Below are 19,635 nucleotides of genomic sequence, written 5' to 3'. Positions count from 1 at the left end.
TTAAAATTCCCCAAAATTTTACAAAAAAATCATACTTTGGCATGTCGTCTAAAATGTGACAAAATAGATATGCTTTAGTATGTCGTCCAAGATGATTGTTCAGATTCAGAAGATTCAGATCCGAGTCACTTTTTTGCAGCAATCTGCAGCAGCAACTGCAACGTAATGTGTGACTCACACACACATTCAGACAGAGAGACAATGAGATGAGATAAATGAGAGGAGATAAAGACAGGACAGAAACTGCTTTGGAACTAGTTAAAATACAATATGCCATGGAAATACAATGTTAGCACTTTTGTACAAATAATAACAGTTGCATTTGTTTTTTTCAAATTTTTACAAAATGTGACTTTGGACTTGACTCTGGACTTGAGGGCAAAGACTTGAGACTCAATTGTGACTTGCAAAACAATGATTTCGTCCTGCCTCTGGTATGTCGTAACTCAACGAGTGCAGTGTCTAGTAGCTCAAATTTAGTCAGATAAACTCGTTTACATGACATTAAGAAAAACGAATTATTTTCTTAGTCTGACTAAATTCTGACTTTTAACATGCGTGTAAACACATCGACTGTTTCTGTTCAAACGGAGGCAGAATAACAACATAAACAAAAACAACAGCAAGTTACACACTGCAGCTTTAACTAACCACAATCCACAATGAACAAAACCTGTTCTTTTTCAGAGTCTGACAACAGCTACTCTGTCAGTTGTGGTATCCCAATCCTCAGAGGAAAATCCCCTGCCAGGCTCAACTCCAGCAACAGTCAGAGCTGCATAGGTTTGTTGCTCTCCAGATTCTGAAATATTTATCTAAACAATGCAATCTGGTCGTCGTCATCATCACCGCACACGCGGTTCCATTATGCTTTGTGATGTGTCAGAGTGCTCTCACCCACTGTTGTTGTGTTTGTCTGTAGAGACTTTGGCCCCTCCAGTGAAGCAGACGGCTTCTTTCAAGATTAAAAATGCCAAATGTCACCTGCACCCAAAACTGACTGGCAGGTCGGAGGACAGGGGACGGACACTAGGGCCAGGTCAGTCGTTGTCTTCATGTGCTGCTGTTGTTTTTGACACATTTAAAAGGTACAAATGTGATTTCTTTTCTATGGGAGCAGTCGGGTGATTTAGGTGATTGTCAGAAATGCAGCTACTGCAGCAGTAGTAAAAATGTATATCTTTATGGCTCTATATTGTTGGAATCTGACATTTTGCCACTGTTTTTATGACAATTCAAGCAACAATTTGCAAGGCAACAGCGCCCTCTGCAGCTAGTTCCCAAATCTGCTGAGTTCTAAGCTTCTCAACAGGATACAGAGGTCATTATCTAACGCTCCCATCGCCTCACAGAGTGTGTGATGTGTGTCTACAGGAGGGGGACAGCCCTGCAGCAACTGCCTTGTAACGTTTGTCAACCTCAAATGTGACTCCTCTAAGAAAGCTAAGGGGCGACGTGCTCGCAACCCCACGAACAAAGAGGTGACGCGAATTACACTGGAGTTGGAGGCCGAGGTCAAACCCGGAGACACCACGGGTCAGTCGCCTCGTGTAGAAAAAAAAGATATTTACTGCCTGTTTTGACCTCAGTCCAATTTTTTTTAATGAATCATTTCTCATCGATTTTTCCTAAAACCAGGCAGTTGTAATCTCAGCTGTCTGAGACAGCGCATGGAGAAGCAGGTTAAGACGTACATCAAAGCTCTGAAGAAATCCATCAACCAGGAGCGCTTTCTGATCCGAGTCGCTGGTTTGGAATACGAGGTGGCCCAGAAACTTCCCCAGGCTGCTCCGATTCAAGAGAACTGCGGCCCGGGCTGGGAGAGGGACAGTGGTCGATGTGGTAAGACCTGAGAGCAGGACCAGGGATGACAGATCATTATGTGCAAAATGTCAAGTATTTCTGTGTGAAACAAAGCAATAGCACATACTATGCTGTTCCATAGTTTTACCACACTTCAATTACTGTGTAGAGATCAGGGGCAATAAGGGTAATTCATAATAGTTCAGAGTAGTTTGTTTGAACTTATTAAAATTCACAGATAGTAAAATTCCAAACAGCACGAATCATGTTCAAAGCCAATAAATGAATAATCACAAAATATTCAGAACATGTTCAGGGATCGGGAGAGGATCATTTTAAAATTCAGAAAAGATTCTGCATTCAATTATGTGGTATAAAACTATGGAATCGTATCCGTGATGAAAATAGGGTTTTGCGTTCATGCGTGGTCTCTGATTGGAGCCGTTGTGGATATTCTCTCAGTCAGATGCTTGTCCGGCTCTTATTACCACGGAGAGCAGGAGCGATGTGTCCAGTGTCCACCAGGCACTTTTCAGGAGAAGGAGGGGCAGCTGGCCTGTGACCTTTGCCCTGGGAGTGATGGCCACGGGCCCGTCGGGGCACGGAATATCTCGTCCTGCGCAGGTAACCGATTGTGTAAAAATGCATGCAGAAACTACATTAAAGGACGTATACTGCATATGCATTTGTATGTTGTGGTCTCGTTAAGGGCTGCTAATGTGTTTGTTTGTAATGAAATCCAGGCCAGTGTCCGACAGGATCGTTCTCCAGCGACGGGTTCAAACCCTGTCAGCCGTGCCCTCAGGGATCGTACCAGCCAGATCTGGGGCGAACTCTGTGCTTCCCCTGTGGTGGAGGACTGGGCACGAAGAGGGAAGGTGCGAGCTCCTTCCACGACTGTGAGGTCAAAGGTCAGTGTCAGTACGCAAAACTTTCACAAAAGAATTCAAAGTAAAATGAAGTAAGACAACAATAATACACAAAAACAATAATGTCAAATATTTTGGACCAGAATCCACTGATTAAAGGGCAGAAACAGACGGAGTGACAGAGTGTGTCTCTTAGTGAGATGGAAGTGTACATCTTGTGTAATTTGAGTTTACAGTAATGAAGACAATGAATTGAATTAGCTGGTGCCTGCTGTTAAAGGGATAGTTCGGAATTTTGGACATAAGATCCAACTTCCAACTCAGCCGGTGTGATGGAGACGTTTTCAAGAAATTTCATTCAGTTCTTCTAGTTGCTTAGTAGTTCGCTGGTGCTATGGCTAGCGCAAGTCAATAGTAACTGCAAGCATGGCATTAGAAACACTCATACCGACTCCACAGTGCTCCCGAGGCAAATCAATTGTAACGGCAGACTATCGATGTACAAATCTGTGTTGATAGAATGAAATAAAACCAACCTTGCAATTTAAAGGATTTATGTCTCAGCAGCAGCAGCAGCATCGCGTCATACTTCCTGTTAGGCTATGGCAGTGGCGGACTGATTCCGCTGCTGCTGAGAAAGTAGTCCCTCAAAAATTCATGCGATGCGAGGTTAGTTTTGTTTCAAATATAATTCTATCAACACAGATATGTACATCGATAGTTTGCCGTTACAATTGATTTTGCCTCGGGTGCACTGTGGAGTCGGTATGAGTGTTTCTAATGCCATGTTAACTGATACCATTGACTTGCGCTAGCCATAACATCAGCAAACTAGGCAACTAGAAGAACTGAATGAAATTTCTTGAAAACGTCTCCATCACACCGGCTGAGTTGGAAAATAGGTCTTATGTCCAAAATTCCGAACTATCCCTTTAACAGAGCAACAGTGGATTGAGAACAGACTCTTGGCCCAAACAGCTTTGTGTAGTTTAACGCCCAGTTCTTTACTCCCAGATGTTGAGTCTGTTTCTAAAAAATCTAATTAGTTTCTTCCTTTGACCATAAACTACATTTCCAGATGAGCTCAGCCACATCTGAGCTTAACGGTTTGAGTTATGCCGCTCACCAACAGATAGACAAGACAAATACAGTGTCCTTGTTTATATGTTTACAGTTCAGTGTTCCCCGGGTCATTACTACAACACGACAGTACACCGCTGTATCCGCTGCCCAGTGGGGACCTACCAGACAGAATTTAGACAGAACTACTGTATCTCCTGTCCTGGGAACACCACCACCGACTTTGACGGCGCAACAAGCGTATCGCAGTGCAAGAGTGAGTATGACGGTGACCTGTCGGATTTCTGTAACGCAAAGAGCTGGGAGCTAATTTGTTTTTGTTCGTTTCGCGTCCAGACAGGCAATGTGGTGGCGAGATGGGCGAGTTCATGGGTTACATTGAGTCACCTAACTATCCCGGTAATTACCCCGCTAACGTGGAGTGCATCTGGAACATCAACCCGCCCAGCAAACGCAAGATCCTAATTGTAGTGCCGGAGATTTTCCTCCCCTCAGAGGACGAGTGCGGAGACGTGTTGGTGATGAGGAAGAACTGTGAGTGCCTGCGGTTGCTGTTGTGTCATTGGAATTTGATGTTTATGTCATCGCAACAACAACAACAACAGAAAAAAAAAAGCATCCCTGAAAGCTTTGTTAAGTCATGATTGTCACCTCTGCGTTGCTCCGTGTGCAAGGGTCAGCTACATCCATCACCACCTATGAGACGTGTCAGACGTATGAGCGGCCTATCGCCTTCACGGCCCGGTCCAGGCGTCTCTGGATTAACTTCAAGTCCAACGAGGCCAACAGTGCCAGGGGCTTCCAGATCCCCTACGTTACTTATGACGGTATGTTTGAAGTTCATCTCACCAGTCTTTTGTTCCTTTAACGACAAGCGAATGACAATTTATGACGTGAGAAACCCCCCCCCCCCCGTGAACTGTAAATACACACACAAGCACCCCCTTCGTTTAGGTCTGATAGTATTGCTCGACAGAGCCTGTTTTCATATGAAGGACGCAGCGTATGAACGAAATGACATTGAAAACATCAACAACAAAAATCACCAAATCACTCTTGCGAAAACAGAGGTGAGCCTTGTAGATGTTAGCTTTATTTGCCCAGCTTTTATGGTTAAACAATATCATTAAAAAATAATTATATTTAAAGGTGCATTATGTAATAAATCTAAAGCAACTGGCCACAAAATCCTCCTAATATGTCACAGAGACTCAGGAATAATGTTCATATAACAAACTGAACTCACCAACAACAACAGTACAGACAAAATATTTGCATTAAAATAAATATTTTGCAGACTGCAAATCATGTTTATGTTTTGAAATCATGTTTTGGCATGTGGCGCCACCTACCGCCGTCTACCAATCACTGCAGTCAGTAGAGTCTCAGCTGCCGAGCAACCACGGGTTGCCAGTTACGTCAGAAAACGAAACCTATAAGACCTCGGTATTTTGAATTTGAATGTCGTAACTGTTTTTGGCCACATTCTTACATATGGCACCTTTAATATTTTAAATATAGTGAAGAGAAGTAGAATCTGTTTGCTATTTACTTTAAAGCCAATAATATTAGTAATTGAGAGTACAACACTTATATATATATTTGCTAATAATATTGTACAGTACATTGACGCTGTCTAATAATTGTGTTGTTTCTTGTGTCTCTTTTTCGTTCAGAGGACTACGAACAGCTTGTAGAGGACATAGTCCGAGATGGAAGACTCTACGCCTCTGAAAACCACCAAGAAATCCTCAAGGTTTGCAAATTTTACTTAATCCTGCCACATTTTGCAATATTTCGGTGTTTACCACCTAGGAAAAAGGTGATCCAGTCAAGGAATACACGAATGATTAAGGGTGGGTCAACATTCTGGTGAAATATATCATCGTCCTTCCTCGTACAATACAATAATTGCTACGCCGCGGCAAATATTGTTTTTTAAAATGATTAATCACGACGCTCGAGAGTAAACGAGTCTCTGTCAGTTTCACTCACCGGACGCAGTTACTTGACGTCTCCTCGTGGCGGCGCTGCTCAAATGAATGAGGGAAACCTGGTCAAAGAAGAGGGAGTTTACATGCAGGTCAATACATAGACTTTATTGACCTCTGCCAAGGAGGTGTATGTTTTCGCCAGAGTCTGTCTGTCTGTCTGTTAGCATATAACTCGAAAAGTCACTATTTTTTTCGCTATTTTGTAGGCACTAAGCTGCCTTGTCAGAGGTCTGCGCTCTCCGAGTGCTTTTCTAGTTCTCTATGTTGTGATTAAATAGAGAAATCCTGCACTTTTAACTTTTCACTATTGACAAATATGGCGATTTATCACTATACGATTGTCTTGCAATATATTGAAGATGACAGAATGGTTGTATCGCGGACCATGTATCACGTATCGTGTCGTGACTTCTGCTGTAAATGAGATGGTTATTAACCATTTAAAATCCTTTGTTTACATGTTTGTTTTTTTCCCTACAGGATAAAAAACTGATTAAGACTCTTTTTGATGTGCTGGCTCACCCAAACAACTACTTTAAGTACACCACTCGGGAGTCCAACGAGATGCTTCCCCGCTCCTTCATACGTCTCATAAGCAGCAAAGTCTCCGCTTTCCTGCGACCATACAAGTAAAAAGGTCACGCGGCAGGCAGTGATGCAACAGATTGTGACCCCTGTCATCACCCCCCCCCCCCCCGCCCCCCCGCCCCCCCGCCTCACAGGCCACACCCCCTGCGACTCTCACAGGACTTAAAAGAAACAACAACAAAAAAAACACATACTACCATGTTTACGCTCTCTTATTTTCATAGGCTTTGACAATAAACACTTTGCAGACCTGAAAAATACTAAACATTAATTGTCTTTTAGGTTTTGTCGTCTTTTTTTTTATTTTTTTATTGTCAGTTTCCATTCAGCGCAGGTCTGCAGTCCCAGCTCTAACAATTAGTGGGGATGGTGTAGAGTATGTGAGTGGGTTTGGTTTCTATTGTGTTGTGAAACGAAACCACACACACACACACACGCACACACACAATATAATAATACAAACATCGACTTTAGACAGGAGTGATGTTCTGTGTGTGCGGTTGGAGCTTGATAGAGCTTGTTATTGTTTTGTTTAAATGAGTGGTCTGAGTTTCAGCTTCAACTCTTACCACCAAGCATGACTGTCAGTGTTGTCTAAGTGTTGTGTAACCCATCTCCAGCGTCTGCGCGAGCCGTCGTTGAATTCATTCACGCCGCAGCTGCGTTCCAGGTCATTTAAAGCCTTACTATATTTGAGCTCTTAGAGCGATTATTCCCCCCCCCAGAGTTTTACTGTTAAAACAGTTCATCTTTGTTTTGTTTCCGTCCGTCTCGACTGTAAAACCCACGTTTTTTTTTTCTCCAACCTTGAAATAATCATGTCTGTTGCTGTTTTGCAAGCGGAATTCAAAAAAAAAAAAGAAGAAGAAGAAGAGGTGGTGGTTTATCATTCCAGGAACACAGTGAACATTTGGGAGATGAATAAGAAAAAAAAAAAAAAAAAAGGAAAAAAAAAAACAATTGTGAGAGCCACAGAAATGAGATAATGTGATGTATAGTGAAACATGTCTCAGTGAAAGAGAGAGATAGAGAGAAATGTCTTTGAGGGACATTATGTTTGCTGCTTCTTTTAAAAAAAAAAAAAAAGGTCACTTTAATTCTTCAATCTCATATTGTCTTTCTGATGTACTCTACACACTAATAGTCTACAGGTTTTAATACAAAGAAAAACTGAAATATTTCACTTCTTATAAACAGTAAGTTGATAATCTCACGATGCCTGTCAGTGGACTTACCAGTTTTATTGTGTTTTTATTTCAATCTTGTAAATAATGAAAATAAATAAGACGAGGGTTGAATTCTTTTAATCCTGATTTGTTTACGCAGCTCCCCCCCCCCCCCCCCGCCCCATAAGAGGGAAAAAAAAAATTGCATTCCGCACCCTCAAATCAAAGAGACACCCAGTGCCATCGTCCAAGTTAATTCTGTCCCAGTGAAAACAGCTCTTCCAAAGACGGCCTCAACAAAAACAAAAGGGCACGTCAGGTTGTTTTTGTGCACTAGATTTAAAACCCATCATTTCCACCCGTTTAGTACAAAGTGCAATGAATGACGGAACACACCGTCATTTTGGTTCCACCCTTTTGTGACCCACAGAAAGGTTGCGAAATGTCTTTGAAGTGGGCTGCAGTCTTGCCGAGACTTGTATTAAATATGTGGGCTGAAGGTGTTTAGGATTCAACACTCTTATCTTGTGAAATACAAAAAAAAAAAAGAAAGAAAAGAAAGAAACTTGGTTAAAATGTGATTAAAAGAAATGGCATTTGGTGTGTTTAAAAAAAAAAAAAAAAAAAAAAATTAAAATCTATATCTATATATATGTTGTGATTTCAAAACAGTGACCAAAACAGGGTGAAATATTTATGTTTAGTGAACTCCTCCACTTTGCTTCACGTTAGGATCTGCCGAGTAGTTAAAGGTACAGAACAATTAAGCAACATTTACTGGTGAAGTTGCATGTTGCAGCTGAATATCCCTCACCTTTAACCCTTCCCTTCCAAATGTATTGGAGACCCTATGTAGCCTTCACTCAGCAAAAGATGTTTATCTAGCTCATTCTGGGGTAAAAAAAAAAAACAATTCATACAATCAGTCTTTACGTTCTGCCAAATGAAACTAATGTCACCAAAATTGTACACACTGGACCTTTAAAGAATAGTATCTGACATTGTGGAGAACTTATTTGCTTTCTTTGTTTGCCACACTTTGGTTGACCATACTCATGTCTGAAGCTTAGCTTAGCTTAGCTTAGCATGAAGAGTGGAAACAGCAAGTGGGGCTGTACCATCCACACAAAGTGAAACAAAAATGTGTGATTTATGGGAGGAATTGCTTATAAGCAAAATTCCTGAAATGTTTGAGCTATTCCTTTAATGTCATGACATCGGTAAAGATGGCTACACGGTTGGTCAGTGAGCAAGTGACAATGATAATCCCCGCCTTAACTACGACAGAGTATCAGGGACATGCGTGAAGAAAAAATGTTTTTGTTGCCATGACGATTGACACATTTTTTTATCAAAATTTAGAGAATAAAGTTGGAATAATTCACAGATTAGGACAGACACTGGGTGTCCAGGTTTACAACTTGAGAGACTTTACGGCAGAGGTTTCAAACTCGTGGCCCCTCACTCAATTTAATGTGGTCCACCACTTAAATATCAAGTTATTAAAATGACTTATGTCTGTATGTTTTTTGTAATATATTAATTTTGCATCATAAAAACCTTTATCGTATCAACAGAGACGCTTTTATTTTGAAATGCTTCAAAAACCACAATTCCTGAACAGTTGATTTTTCCCCAAAAAAGTTAGATTGTTTTTTATTTTATTTTTTTCACTTGACCTGCCCCCTACTGGCCACATGAGATACTCATTGGCCCCCCCAGGTCATTTGAGTTTGAGAGCCCTGTCATTAAAGGTGCCATATGTAAGACTGTGGCCAAAAACGGTTACTACATTGAAATTCAAAATACCGAGGTCTTTTAGGTTTCGTTTTCTGACGTAACTGGCAACCCGTGGTTGCTCGGCAGCAAACATGATTTCAAAACATAAACATGATTTGCAGTCTGCAAAATATATTTTTTAATGCAAATATTTTGTCTGTACTGTTGTTGGCGAGTTCAGTTTGTTATATGAACATTATTCCTGAGTCTCTGTGACATATAAGGAGGATTTTATGGCCAGTTGCTTTAGATTTATTACATAATGCACCTTTAATCTCGTCATGGCAAACAGATTTTTTTTCCTTCATGAGTGACCCTATTACTCTGTCGTTCTTAACCCACATATTCAACCCTCTAAAAGAAGTCAAACTGAGTCGATGCTTACTCTCCGATAAGTTCTGAATATTTCAGGGAGGATTTGTATGTAAATTAAAATTTAGAAAAAAATAAAAAAAACATAAAAAATATGAGGGGATGCTACAACTTGTATCCGAGTACCTGCAGCTTTGGGATGACACAAAGGGAATTTGACCACATTGTCAAAATTGAGGGCAGCTCTGGGTCGAGCCATGAAAATAAAACAAACTTCTGGTCTAAACACATCTATTCACGCGTCTTTTAAACGATAACTTCTGTCACAGCTTGATCTCCTTAATATTCAGTATCCAAACGTGCTGTTCCCACATGCCCTCATTCCCCCAAAAACTCCCCTTCCTACCAACATCACCTTCCCTCCTGCAACCTGTAGGTTTTTTTTATTTTTATTTTTATTGTTGCCTTTTAACAAGAGTTTGCTATGATGTATCATAGAGTTGATAATGATATTTGCACTTGAATTGTTATTGCTCATGTAAAGAAATGTCTGGATTTTTGTATTGTCTTTTTAAATGAATGGAATTGGTGTACTTATGTTCGTGTAGCTTGTTTGTCCATGAAATGCTCACCCACTGTTTTAGTCTATAGAGATGATACACATACGGTAACATTATCAACTGTTAAAAAAAAAAATAATAATAATAATAATAAATGAAAAAAAAAAAAAGAGAAATGTACAGAGGTGAATGAAACAGGCTTGTACTTGTTACTGCCCAAAAAAAAAAAAAAAACGCTTATTGAAATAAACATACTGTACTGCAGCTTCATTTCAAACTAATTTTAATGCCTGTATAATACGTTTCACGAGCAAATTGTTATTGTTAGTCCGTTATTAAAATGTGTATTTTGAAAAAGAAGCGTTAGATTAGGGGATTAATTACTTCATCGTCTGCAAACTCATCCTCCACGTTTCATTTAGCATGGTAGCGCCTCTGGTAGCGGTAGCGGGCTGTGGAGGAAAAAGAAAGTGGAACTCAATCAATTGATTGAAATTGAAATTGATTGATCGAGTAAAAACTATATAAAAAAGTGAGGTTTACTTACACGTGCGTCTGCATTCGGGGAGCGCAGGTGACCAGCGGCCATTGTAGCCGCACACAACAGTGCTGGAGCCAAACAGAGTGTAGCCCGGGTTACACTTTATTGATGTATTCTCCTTGTATTGGTACACGTTATTATTCTGAGCTCCTCTCCAGTAGCCGTTGGACACATTTGGAGATGGACATGTCATTTCTGTTAAGGGAAAGGGTCAGAATTGTTATTTTGTTTCGTAAATTTATTGTTTAAAATGTATATTTTAAATAGTATTTAGGCACCTTTGCATTCCGGAGGAGGCGCGCTCCATGTGCCGTTCTTGGTGCACCAGATCTCCCCGTGTCCAACAAGTGTTCCCTCGCGACACCAATAGCGCACCACGCTCCTGTATGTGTGAGGAGGCTCCTTAACTTCTCGCAACTCCGCGTTCGTCTGCTCCGAAGGATCCGGACACGTCATAGCTGAGAGAGACACAAGCGTTTTTTAAACATGTCCAATGAAAGAAAACACATGTTGCATTCAAACCGATGTCAAGTGAGTTGTCACACAATGCTGATTAAACCTTAATCGGCTCCACACGACTCGCTCTTTGTATTTCATTTTCTCAGTAGAATGGTGTATAGATCTCGTATCGTCACAGGAAGTGCAACCGCAACCGCAACACTGCGCTAGTAAAGCAGCAGACAGACATTGGAGTGTGTCTGAAAACACGAAGGAGCTCAAAGAAGAAATTTTCAGAGGTTCAATCCGCTGCTCAAAAAACCTGGTCGTACAGCGATTTAATGACATGAACACCCCGACTGCGCCTGCACTGCCACTGTATACGCACAAATACTCCCTCAGTCAAGTCTGATAGTATTGCTTGACAGCATATTTTCAGATAAGTGCAGAATACAATTTATATATATATATATATATATTGTTTGTGTTCATGAAGAATAAACCAACCTTAGACTACATTTAAGCTGGGTGTTTTTTGTTACTAAGTTAAAATGTAAATTCAGAGGCTATAACAATGTGCAAGAGTGTCTAATATCCTTCAACATAACCTATAGGCAATTGGATTAAATTATTTTTGAATTGTATTCAATACAAACACACCTGAGCAAAAAATTTGGATAAAATTTGTGAAATTTGAAAACACGTCACAGTTCAAAGTTCACTTGGAATACAAAAATAAGAGAAAACTGTCTTTTTTGTGACTTCTGCACAAGTATCACTTACTCCTGTTTTGTTTTGTTTTTAAATGTGCGACATAAAATGAATTATAACTTTGACCCAACAACACGTAAGACGATGAAAAAAACACATTTTGTGAAGCCTGAAGACGTGACCTGGAAACACACACACACACAGGATGTCCATATAAGGAGTTCTGCATTATTCCTATGGCAATTTACCATAGTCACAGATCACAGTAACCCTAGGGTTAATATCTACTCATGATACGTTATATTTATTTACTGCACCTTCACAAACAGGAACACGTCCATCCCAGCCTCTACTAACGCAGTTTCTGGTTCCCCTTCCTACCAGAACATACCTGATGACAGGACACAGTTTTTAAGTGACAATAATCTAAAAAAAACACTAACAGAGAGAATAAACCAAAGCTGGAGTGTTTCAGCACCGTCTTACCCCTCATCACAGACGCCAGTAGCAGTGTCTCCAAACTCCACTCCTGTGTAGGTGAACTGTCCGTTGAGAATCTCCCCTGCAGAGCCACACAGCCTTCCTGTTGAAGAAGACACAAGAAACTACAGCTTTACAAAAATAACACTTCATTGAAGAAGATGTCGTAAAGAGCACGGGTCAGTGGTACAGTTTAAAAATGACTGAATTGTTTGTTTTTACATGAATTATACATGATTTCTGCTTGATGCAGAGTTTTACATATTTTACTAATAAGCAGCCACTGGTTTTTGCTTGATTTAGGTCATTTATTACTATTACTTTTTTCATTTCAGTGCTTTAAAATGTAAGATTTGCACCTGGATCAACAAACAACATTACCAGATACCAATATACATTTGTTTTCATCTCTTAAAAAGTGGATTAAGGGATTAGTTGTGCTAGAATGAGAAACATCTGCACAGTATTATCATGTAAAAACTAATGAGAGTCTGAGATAAAGGTAGATATATGTATGCAAATAGATTGAACCCTAATCCAGGAACAACCCTGTCTACAGTTTTATTTACTTGTTTGTTTAAAGGATTAAGCAAAAACTAACACCCTAATCCACAAAAATGTCTTTTCACTGTCTTAAACTGCTGTTATTTACTATAAGTTAGCAGACCATAATTCTTCAGTTGTGTGACTTAGACAGAGGTAAACTCTCAAGTGAGTGCTATTCTAGTTCATTAAGTAGAAAATGAATACATAAAATACTGTATGGCCAAATTGCGGCGTTGAAGGTTGCACTAAAACAGTACTTTTGCAAAAATAATTACAGCATGTTCGAAATAATTTGGCAAACTGAAGTGCAAAATCATCTTTAATGTTAACTGGCTCTGCCAACAGATGATCATGCTTTAATGCCTATAAAATATCATACAAATAAGAAAATAACTCTTAATTAATAGGAAATATTACAGTACTTACGTTCACATTTTAGACGCAACGGCGTCCATTTCCCGCTCCTGCACGTGCGGTATCTGCTGCCGCCCGCTGACACGTATCCGACGTCACACGTGATTTGGACTCTGTCACCAGAAGCAAACGAGGTCATGGTGATGTACTTGTCCGCGAGGTTGGCGTTAGAGTTTCTGAAGGCTGGTGGAACACCACATCCGCCCGCTGGAGAAATTTCAGACAGACACTGTCATTTTACCTTCATCTCCTGTAACTGAACTGAGAGGTTGTTGTACTTCTATAAAGTTGTCAAAGACTTACGTTGTTTGTCAGAGGACGGTTCAGTTGTGTTCGGTGCAGGCAGACACTGAGGCGGTGGAGGCTGCCACTGGCCATCGGGTCCACAAGTGACCTGCTGAGCGCCGTGCAGCTGGAAACCTGAAGTGCACTCGAAGGTCATTTTGTCTCCAACTCGGTACAAAGAATCATTTCCACCACTGCTGACGACAGCGTTGGTCAAAACGGGGGCAGAGCAGGTTTTCTCTGCCTCTGAAGAGAAAGAAAACATCAGGTTTATTTTCCTCCAGATGAACAGGGATGACAGCGTAGGAGGAAAAATAATAGATTACACTGGTCAACACCAAATTTATTGTTTAAGTTTGTTTTTTTTGGGATCATTTTGATGTGCTGAATCCAAAAATCACATTGGTTTTGCTCAATCAGGTCAACTTTCTGAACAAAGCTACATTTTTGTTTTTAACGTTTTTGTTTACATGGGTATTTTCACGTCATATGATGCAAAAAAAATATATATTTCTTGCTATAAACAAATTCTGAAGATTTTGCATGTGCCAACTTATGATTAATTGTTTTTATATATATATATTACAAGTGAATGAAATGGCTTCGACTAGAAGATCTTGCAAAAATAAGCCTGAAGTATTCTGCTACATCTGCGGTGAATACACCATTGTTCCTAACAGGAATCTAGTCGCATATAAATCTGACCTGATTGAGAATAATGGATGTCATTTTTGTATTCAGCCGTGCAAAATGGCCCTAATTCAGTTGAAAAGACATAAACAACTTACAATGTTTTTCGTAACCCAGTGTTATTTAAAGGTGCCATATGTAAGAATGTGGCCAAAAAAAGTTACTACATTCAAATTCAGAATACCGAGGTTTCGTTTTCTGACGTAACTGGCAACCCGTGGTTGCTCGGCAGCTGAGACTCTACTGACTGCAATGATTGGTAGACAGCGGTAGGTGGCGCCACATGACGCCAAAACATGATTTCAAAACATAAACATGATTTGCAGTCTGCAAAATGTTTTTTTAAATGCAAATATTTTGTCTGTACTGATGTTGTTGGTGAGTTCAGTTTGTTTTATGAACATACATGGCCAGTTGCTTTAGATTTATTACATAATGCACCTTTAAGAAAGTATAACCTCAGAAAAGAAACAACCAACACAACAATGCAAAAATATTAAATAAGTAAATGAAACAGAAAATACTTTGGGGGGAAAAAACTGCCAAAACTCTGCTAGGTTTGTTTTTGGCCACACATTGTAAACGAGTAGAACACATTCACGAGGTGCAAGTAAGACATGAGGTCACAGAGGTGGTGGCTCTACACTGAGCCGTATTAATGCATGGTTGATCTACCACAATGACTGCAAAGTCACTGAAACCATGGAGCTTCCAGGCAGAGGTTCTTGTGCATTCATACAGAAGAGGTCATGCAATACTTTCTCCACCAACAACACCCAAGAGAGTTCATGGTGGAGTTCCGGGTGATGTTTGCGAGAAATGTGAAGCTTCAACTGAGGACAAAAATCTCTCCATTACCAGTTACCACTCGGCCAAAACTAAACTGCAAAAGGCCGTATTGTTTTTGTTTTTATTCAACATTTATTGCACGTTTTATTTCTGACCAATTTTGTTGGTCAATTAAATCAAAAATGTTATTTAGAAAGAAGCTGAAAAAATGCAAATTAGAAAGGCAAAGTAATGACATCATAATAAAATAGGAAAAGTTAGGCAGTTAAGTAGTAGTCATGTGTCCTGCGTGGTCAGTTTTATACGTCTCCTACTTTTAGAAGAAAATGTGTCTGGGTTCTTATGGGTTATTATTAGATGTGTATGACTCTGCAGTCAGCAACATTAAGCAGACATTGCATAGTAGGACATTACGTTTGAATGAATTAAGAGATTAAAATAAAATGGCGTAACCGTACGTCACACTGAAGAAGTGGTTAGTCATAATACCGCCCACTTTAAATCACGTCTGCTCACCTTCACAACTCGGGAATCCACCAGTCCATCCGGTCTTCTTGCATATCATGAAGTTCACTCCTTTCAGAGTGAATCTGTCGACGTGGGAAGATGCAGTGAAGTCACTCACACATCGAGCACACACATACATTACATATGTGACGCTTCCGGTACGACTTACCCTTTATTACACGTTGCATAAACTTTCTCCCCAATGAACGAATTCCCTTCATAATGGAGCTGACCGTTGCGTAGATCCCCCGCGTTGCCGCATGATTTCTCTGTAAGTAGATATGATATAGAGGTGTTAAAATAGACAGTCACAAACTGGAATCAAGGGTGAAAACCCCACGATAGAGCCAAGATATTAGCTGCTACAAAACATATGAAAACATTAAAACAACAAACTAAAGATCAAGTATCCAGTGTCAATATATTGTCAAAACATTAATGTTCAGGATCAGCTGTGAATACACTGTATGTAAGGGTTAATATAGTTTATTTATGTATAATGAAGTCTAAATAGAATATGTATTATTAATAGTAGTAGTTTATTGCAAACATGCAAACGATATATAAAATATATAATTGAAATAACCAACTGAAATAACACAACTTATTTTATCTATTAAGTATTAGAAGCTATTGTTTACCTCCCTCTTCCTCTAATATTACCGTTCTTGTTTCTATATATTTTGTGTTTTTTTATACAGTTTGAATTGCGCTGGCAAAAATTCGAAATAAATAATTTAAAAAGACAAAAACCATAAATAGTGAACACCTGGTGATAGTCAAAACCTCTCATCCATATATCTTGTAAAATATATATATATATATATATATATATATATATATATATAATATATAATATAATATAATATATATACTACTAATAATACATAAATACTACAAAAAATACTACAAAAAACATAAATAGTGAAAACCTGGTGATAGTCAAAACCTCTCATCCATATATCTTGTAATATTTATATATATATATATATATATATATATATATATAATATATAATATAATATATATAATATATATACTACTACTACTGTACTGTAGTATATATACAATCTTTATTTATCCATCTTTATTTATAGGGCATTTTGAGCACGTTTCTAAGGTGTTTCATAATAAAAAACACTCAGCAAAATCCCATATAAAACTAAATATTATAAATAAAGTTTTCTTAGTAAAGTGTCAATAAAGGGTTGTAATTTGTCGACATGGCCGCTAGAGGGCGCGAGGCTAATCCTGAACTGACTGAACTGCTGGTAAAGTTCCCATCACATTATTGCGGAATGTAACAACAGTGTGTGTGACAGTGTCGCGGGGACACGCTCAGCGCACTCGCTCTCGCGTTTGAGCGTCACTTTGGTTTCGGCGCGCACTTACTTTCGCACTTGAGCGTCAGTTTGGTCCAGGTTCCCTCCACACACTGCGCAGACCTGCTGCCTCTGGATGGAGTGAAGTCCTCGGCGCAGTTGTAGTGAACCTTGTCTCCGCTGCTGAACGTGTCTCTGCTGCTGGACTTCTTATCCAGGGTGGTGTGAGGATATTCCGGCGGTGCTGAGCATTTCTTTGGTACTTGGGCTTTAAAAAATGAAATTTAAAAAAATGAAATCAACCACCAACAGAAAAAAAAACAATTAAAAAAAAAAACATTACATTATATAAACAGATTTTTAATAAATTCTTTAGTTTACCTGTGGAGACCAGGGCAGCACACAGCACCAGTCCAACAGTCCACCCGAGGATTATCATGTTTACTGACTGTGTTGAATTAAGTCAGAGGCTTTCACAAGTTCCAAATGGCAACAGGAGGTGAACACAGTGATTTATACTGTAGAGGAGGAGGAGGAAGAGGAGGAGGAGGTGGCACCACCTTCCTCTGTATCACACTATCACAGACATGTAAACAAGAGGAGGACATGGACATAACAGCACTGATAACACAAACAGAACAGAACAAAAAGAAAGCAGGGTATCGACAATTATATATTCATGAAAAACATTTTCCCACAGACTATAAGACACTGGGGTCAAACTTTTTTTAATGATTATTAATAAAAATCAATTTTGCATCATAAATACGCTTATATTGTTACTACTTATCATTCCATATCAAAACAAATGCTTTTATTTTGAAATATCATCATAAATATAACTATATTGATGGGGGTTTTTTTCCTGAAAAAGTTGGACTTTTCCTCACTTGACCAACCTTGACCATCCCAAACTAGAGTATTCTGTAACCACTGCTACATATTATATAAGTTTATTTATTTATGACGCACATTGTTGCAAAGTGCCACAGAATAAGAGGCATAATAGCAGTAAAGTAGGATACATATGTTCTTATTATTTAACTGTATTTACAATATTGTGTCCTAAAAAGGAGAAAACCTAAATATTTTAGAAATCTTTCAAAAACATGTTTAAAACTAAAAATTGGCAAATACCGAAACTGAATTCACTGAATTGTTATACTGAAATTTGAGCCGGTTCACTGGACTTCTTCTCTGAGAAGTCAGAAATGAATCAAGCAAACCACTAAAACTAATGTTTCTGTTCAGGAAGGCAAGTTAATAACCATAATTTGACATCTTAATTTATAAATAATAATGTGCTTTAATTATTCTGTGTTTCTTTTTTTTTTGTAAAACAGTCAATTTAAAATTTCATGGAAAACAATAAAGAATTTTGGGTTTAAGAGCTTCTACATACTGGTGTATTAACCAATACAGGAACATAAAACATAAAATATTTTGATAATTACCACTTCTGTGGCTTTGGGTGGTGATGCTCTTTTACAACCAAGTCACATTTATAATAGGAAAAAACACTCACAAAGTCAAGTATTAAAAAAAAGTTCGGATAATGTCAGTATGGTCACATGACCACAATATGAAACAGCCCAAGGACGAGCATTCTGTGCCTGATGAAGGACTTGATGATGGAAATGTATTTGTTCTGATTAAATAACAGTGCCTTTAACAACAAAAACTAAAATGTGATACCACATACTCACTTGAACACAAAGAAACTCCCAGTTTTGTCTTCAATCAAAGTTGTTATGAGTGTTGTATTTCTGGTTTATCGAGACCAGAAAATCAATTCCATTTCCTGCAATTGTGGTTACAGACATGACAAACCTTTTCCAACGTGGTTTTTACTCACTGTGAGCGGCAATTTCAACATCAGAGCTGAAGTTAACTACAGCAAACAAAGTGTTTCAGTTAATGCACGTTTTCTAATGAATTAGTGATTTACAGGCAGCATTAATCAGAGCGTTTTATCGCAATACGTACATTTCAGACGTCAAAGCAACTCGCAGATGAAATTCTCCACAACAAAACTGATTATTTGAGCTTTTTATCCTTCATTTCTGATGACTCATATCTTTGATTATTGTGTCAAGGTCGTGTGCTTCTGACAAACAAATGCTGTTTCTGATAGTACATCATATTGATGTAAAAAAAAAAAAAAAAAAAAAAAAAACTGGGCTGTTAAACATGGTACACGTTGGTCCATTTATTTGTCATGACTTCAGAATCATTGGCATCTCTGACAATTCACCCACACGTGTGCGTCGCACTGACGTTCTCAGATCTAGGATCGGACGTAGAAGAACGTTTCTTTCTCTGAGTCACAGTCTCAGATTTTTGTGATCCTTCGACAGAGTCTGAGGATTAACGGACAGGACGGCAACTCCCAGTGATCTCACGCACACACATTACCACACCAAGGTTTTTTTTTTTACAAGTCAAAATACTCTGAATAAAGAAAACAACACGTACATTAGAGCATGCAGTAACATTTGTAATCGATCCACACCGTTTTTTTTCACATCGTGAATAATATTAAAATGCTTTTTATTTTTACACTTACAGCCTTTAGATAAAGGCACTTTTTCAGAAGAGGATTTTGATATCTGATATTAAAATAATCTAAATGAATGCCATATGGACGTACAGTATATTCCTTCCTTCAGATCTTCAGGCTGCGTATACAAAACATACATTAAAGAAAAGGACGGCATACGTGTTGCGTTGCTGCTGCTCTTAATAATGCTGGCCAAAGTGT

General features: G+C 38.9%; 2 protein-coding genes across 2 annotated transcripts in view; one reads left to right on the top strand and one right to left on the bottom strand.

Annotated features, from left to right (window-relative positions):
• The window catches only part of scube3 (signal peptide, CUB domain, EGF-like 3), a gene marked incomplete at both ends in the record, with an annotated part of 106,997 nt that extends 100,618 nt beyond the window's left edge, over window positions 1-6,379 (top strand). The window contains 11 exons of the mRNA XM_083895117.1: window positions 688-783; window positions 923-1,039; window positions 1,375-1,540; window positions 1,643-1,842; window positions 2,266-2,427; window positions 2,547-2,714; window positions 3,847-4,008; window positions 4,089-4,286; window positions 4,427-4,579; window positions 5,429-5,508; window positions 6,227-6,379. Coding sequence (XP_083751243.1) covers window positions 688-783; window positions 923-1,039; window positions 1,375-1,540; window positions 1,643-1,842; window positions 2,266-2,427; window positions 2,547-2,714; window positions 3,847-4,008; window positions 4,089-4,286; window positions 4,427-4,579; window positions 5,429-5,508; window positions 6,227-6,379 — 1,655 coding nt within the window. The remainder of the gene's footprint in view (window positions 1-687; window positions 784-922; window positions 1,040-1,374; window positions 1,541-1,642; window positions 1,843-2,265; window positions 2,428-2,546; window positions 2,715-3,846; window positions 4,009-4,088; window positions 4,287-4,426; window positions 4,580-5,428; window positions 5,509-6,226) is intronic.
• Window positions 6,380-10,478: 4,099 nt separating this feature from the next.
• Window positions 10,479-17,335, bottom strand: LOC310932078 (membrane cofactor protein). Its single transcript, XM_083895351.1, has 11 exons — window positions 17,256-17,335; window positions 16,945-17,142; window positions 15,722-15,821; window positions 15,562-15,635; window positions 13,585-13,812; window positions 13,294-13,488; window positions 12,328-12,424; window positions 12,159-12,232; window positions 10,971-11,150; window positions 10,699-10,887; window positions 10,479-10,603 (listed from the first exon to the last, which is right to left on the bottom strand). The coding sequence occupies exons 1-11, from the start codon at window positions 17,311-17,313 to the stop codon at window positions 10,566-10,568; spliced, it is 1,431 nt and encodes a 476-aa protein (XP_083751477.1). The 5' UTR covers window positions 17,314-17,335; the 3' UTR covers window positions 10,479-10,565.
• Between the last annotated feature and the right edge of the window lie 2,300 nt (window positions 17,336-19,635).

This window comes from Microchirus variegatus (genome assembly GCF_963457635.1).
Source record: "Microchirus variegatus genome assembly, chromosome: 9".
NCBI lineage: Eukaryota > Metazoa > Chordata > Actinopteri > Pleuronectiformes > Soleidae > Microchirus > Microchirus variegatus.
Note: the sequence above shows the minus strand (reverse complement) of the source record. Positions and strands in the feature narration are given on the sequence as shown.

What these genes read in the sequence shown, in the direction of transcription:
- LOC310932078 (XM_083895351.1), bottom strand. Translation starts at nt 17,313, where the DNA reads ATGATAATCCTCGGGTGGACTGTTGGACTGGTGCTGTGTGCTGCCCTG. An exon ending in TATGCAACGTGTAATAAAGG is followed by an intron (nt 15,636 to 15,721) that starts GTAAGTCGTACC and finishes CCACGTCGACAG; the next exon opens with ATTCACTCTGAAAGGAGTGA. An exon ending in ACCGTCCTCTGACAAACAAC is followed by an intron (nt 13,489 to 13,584) that starts GTAAGTCTTTGA and finishes AAATTTCTCCAG; the next exon opens with CGGGCGGATGTGGTGTTCCA.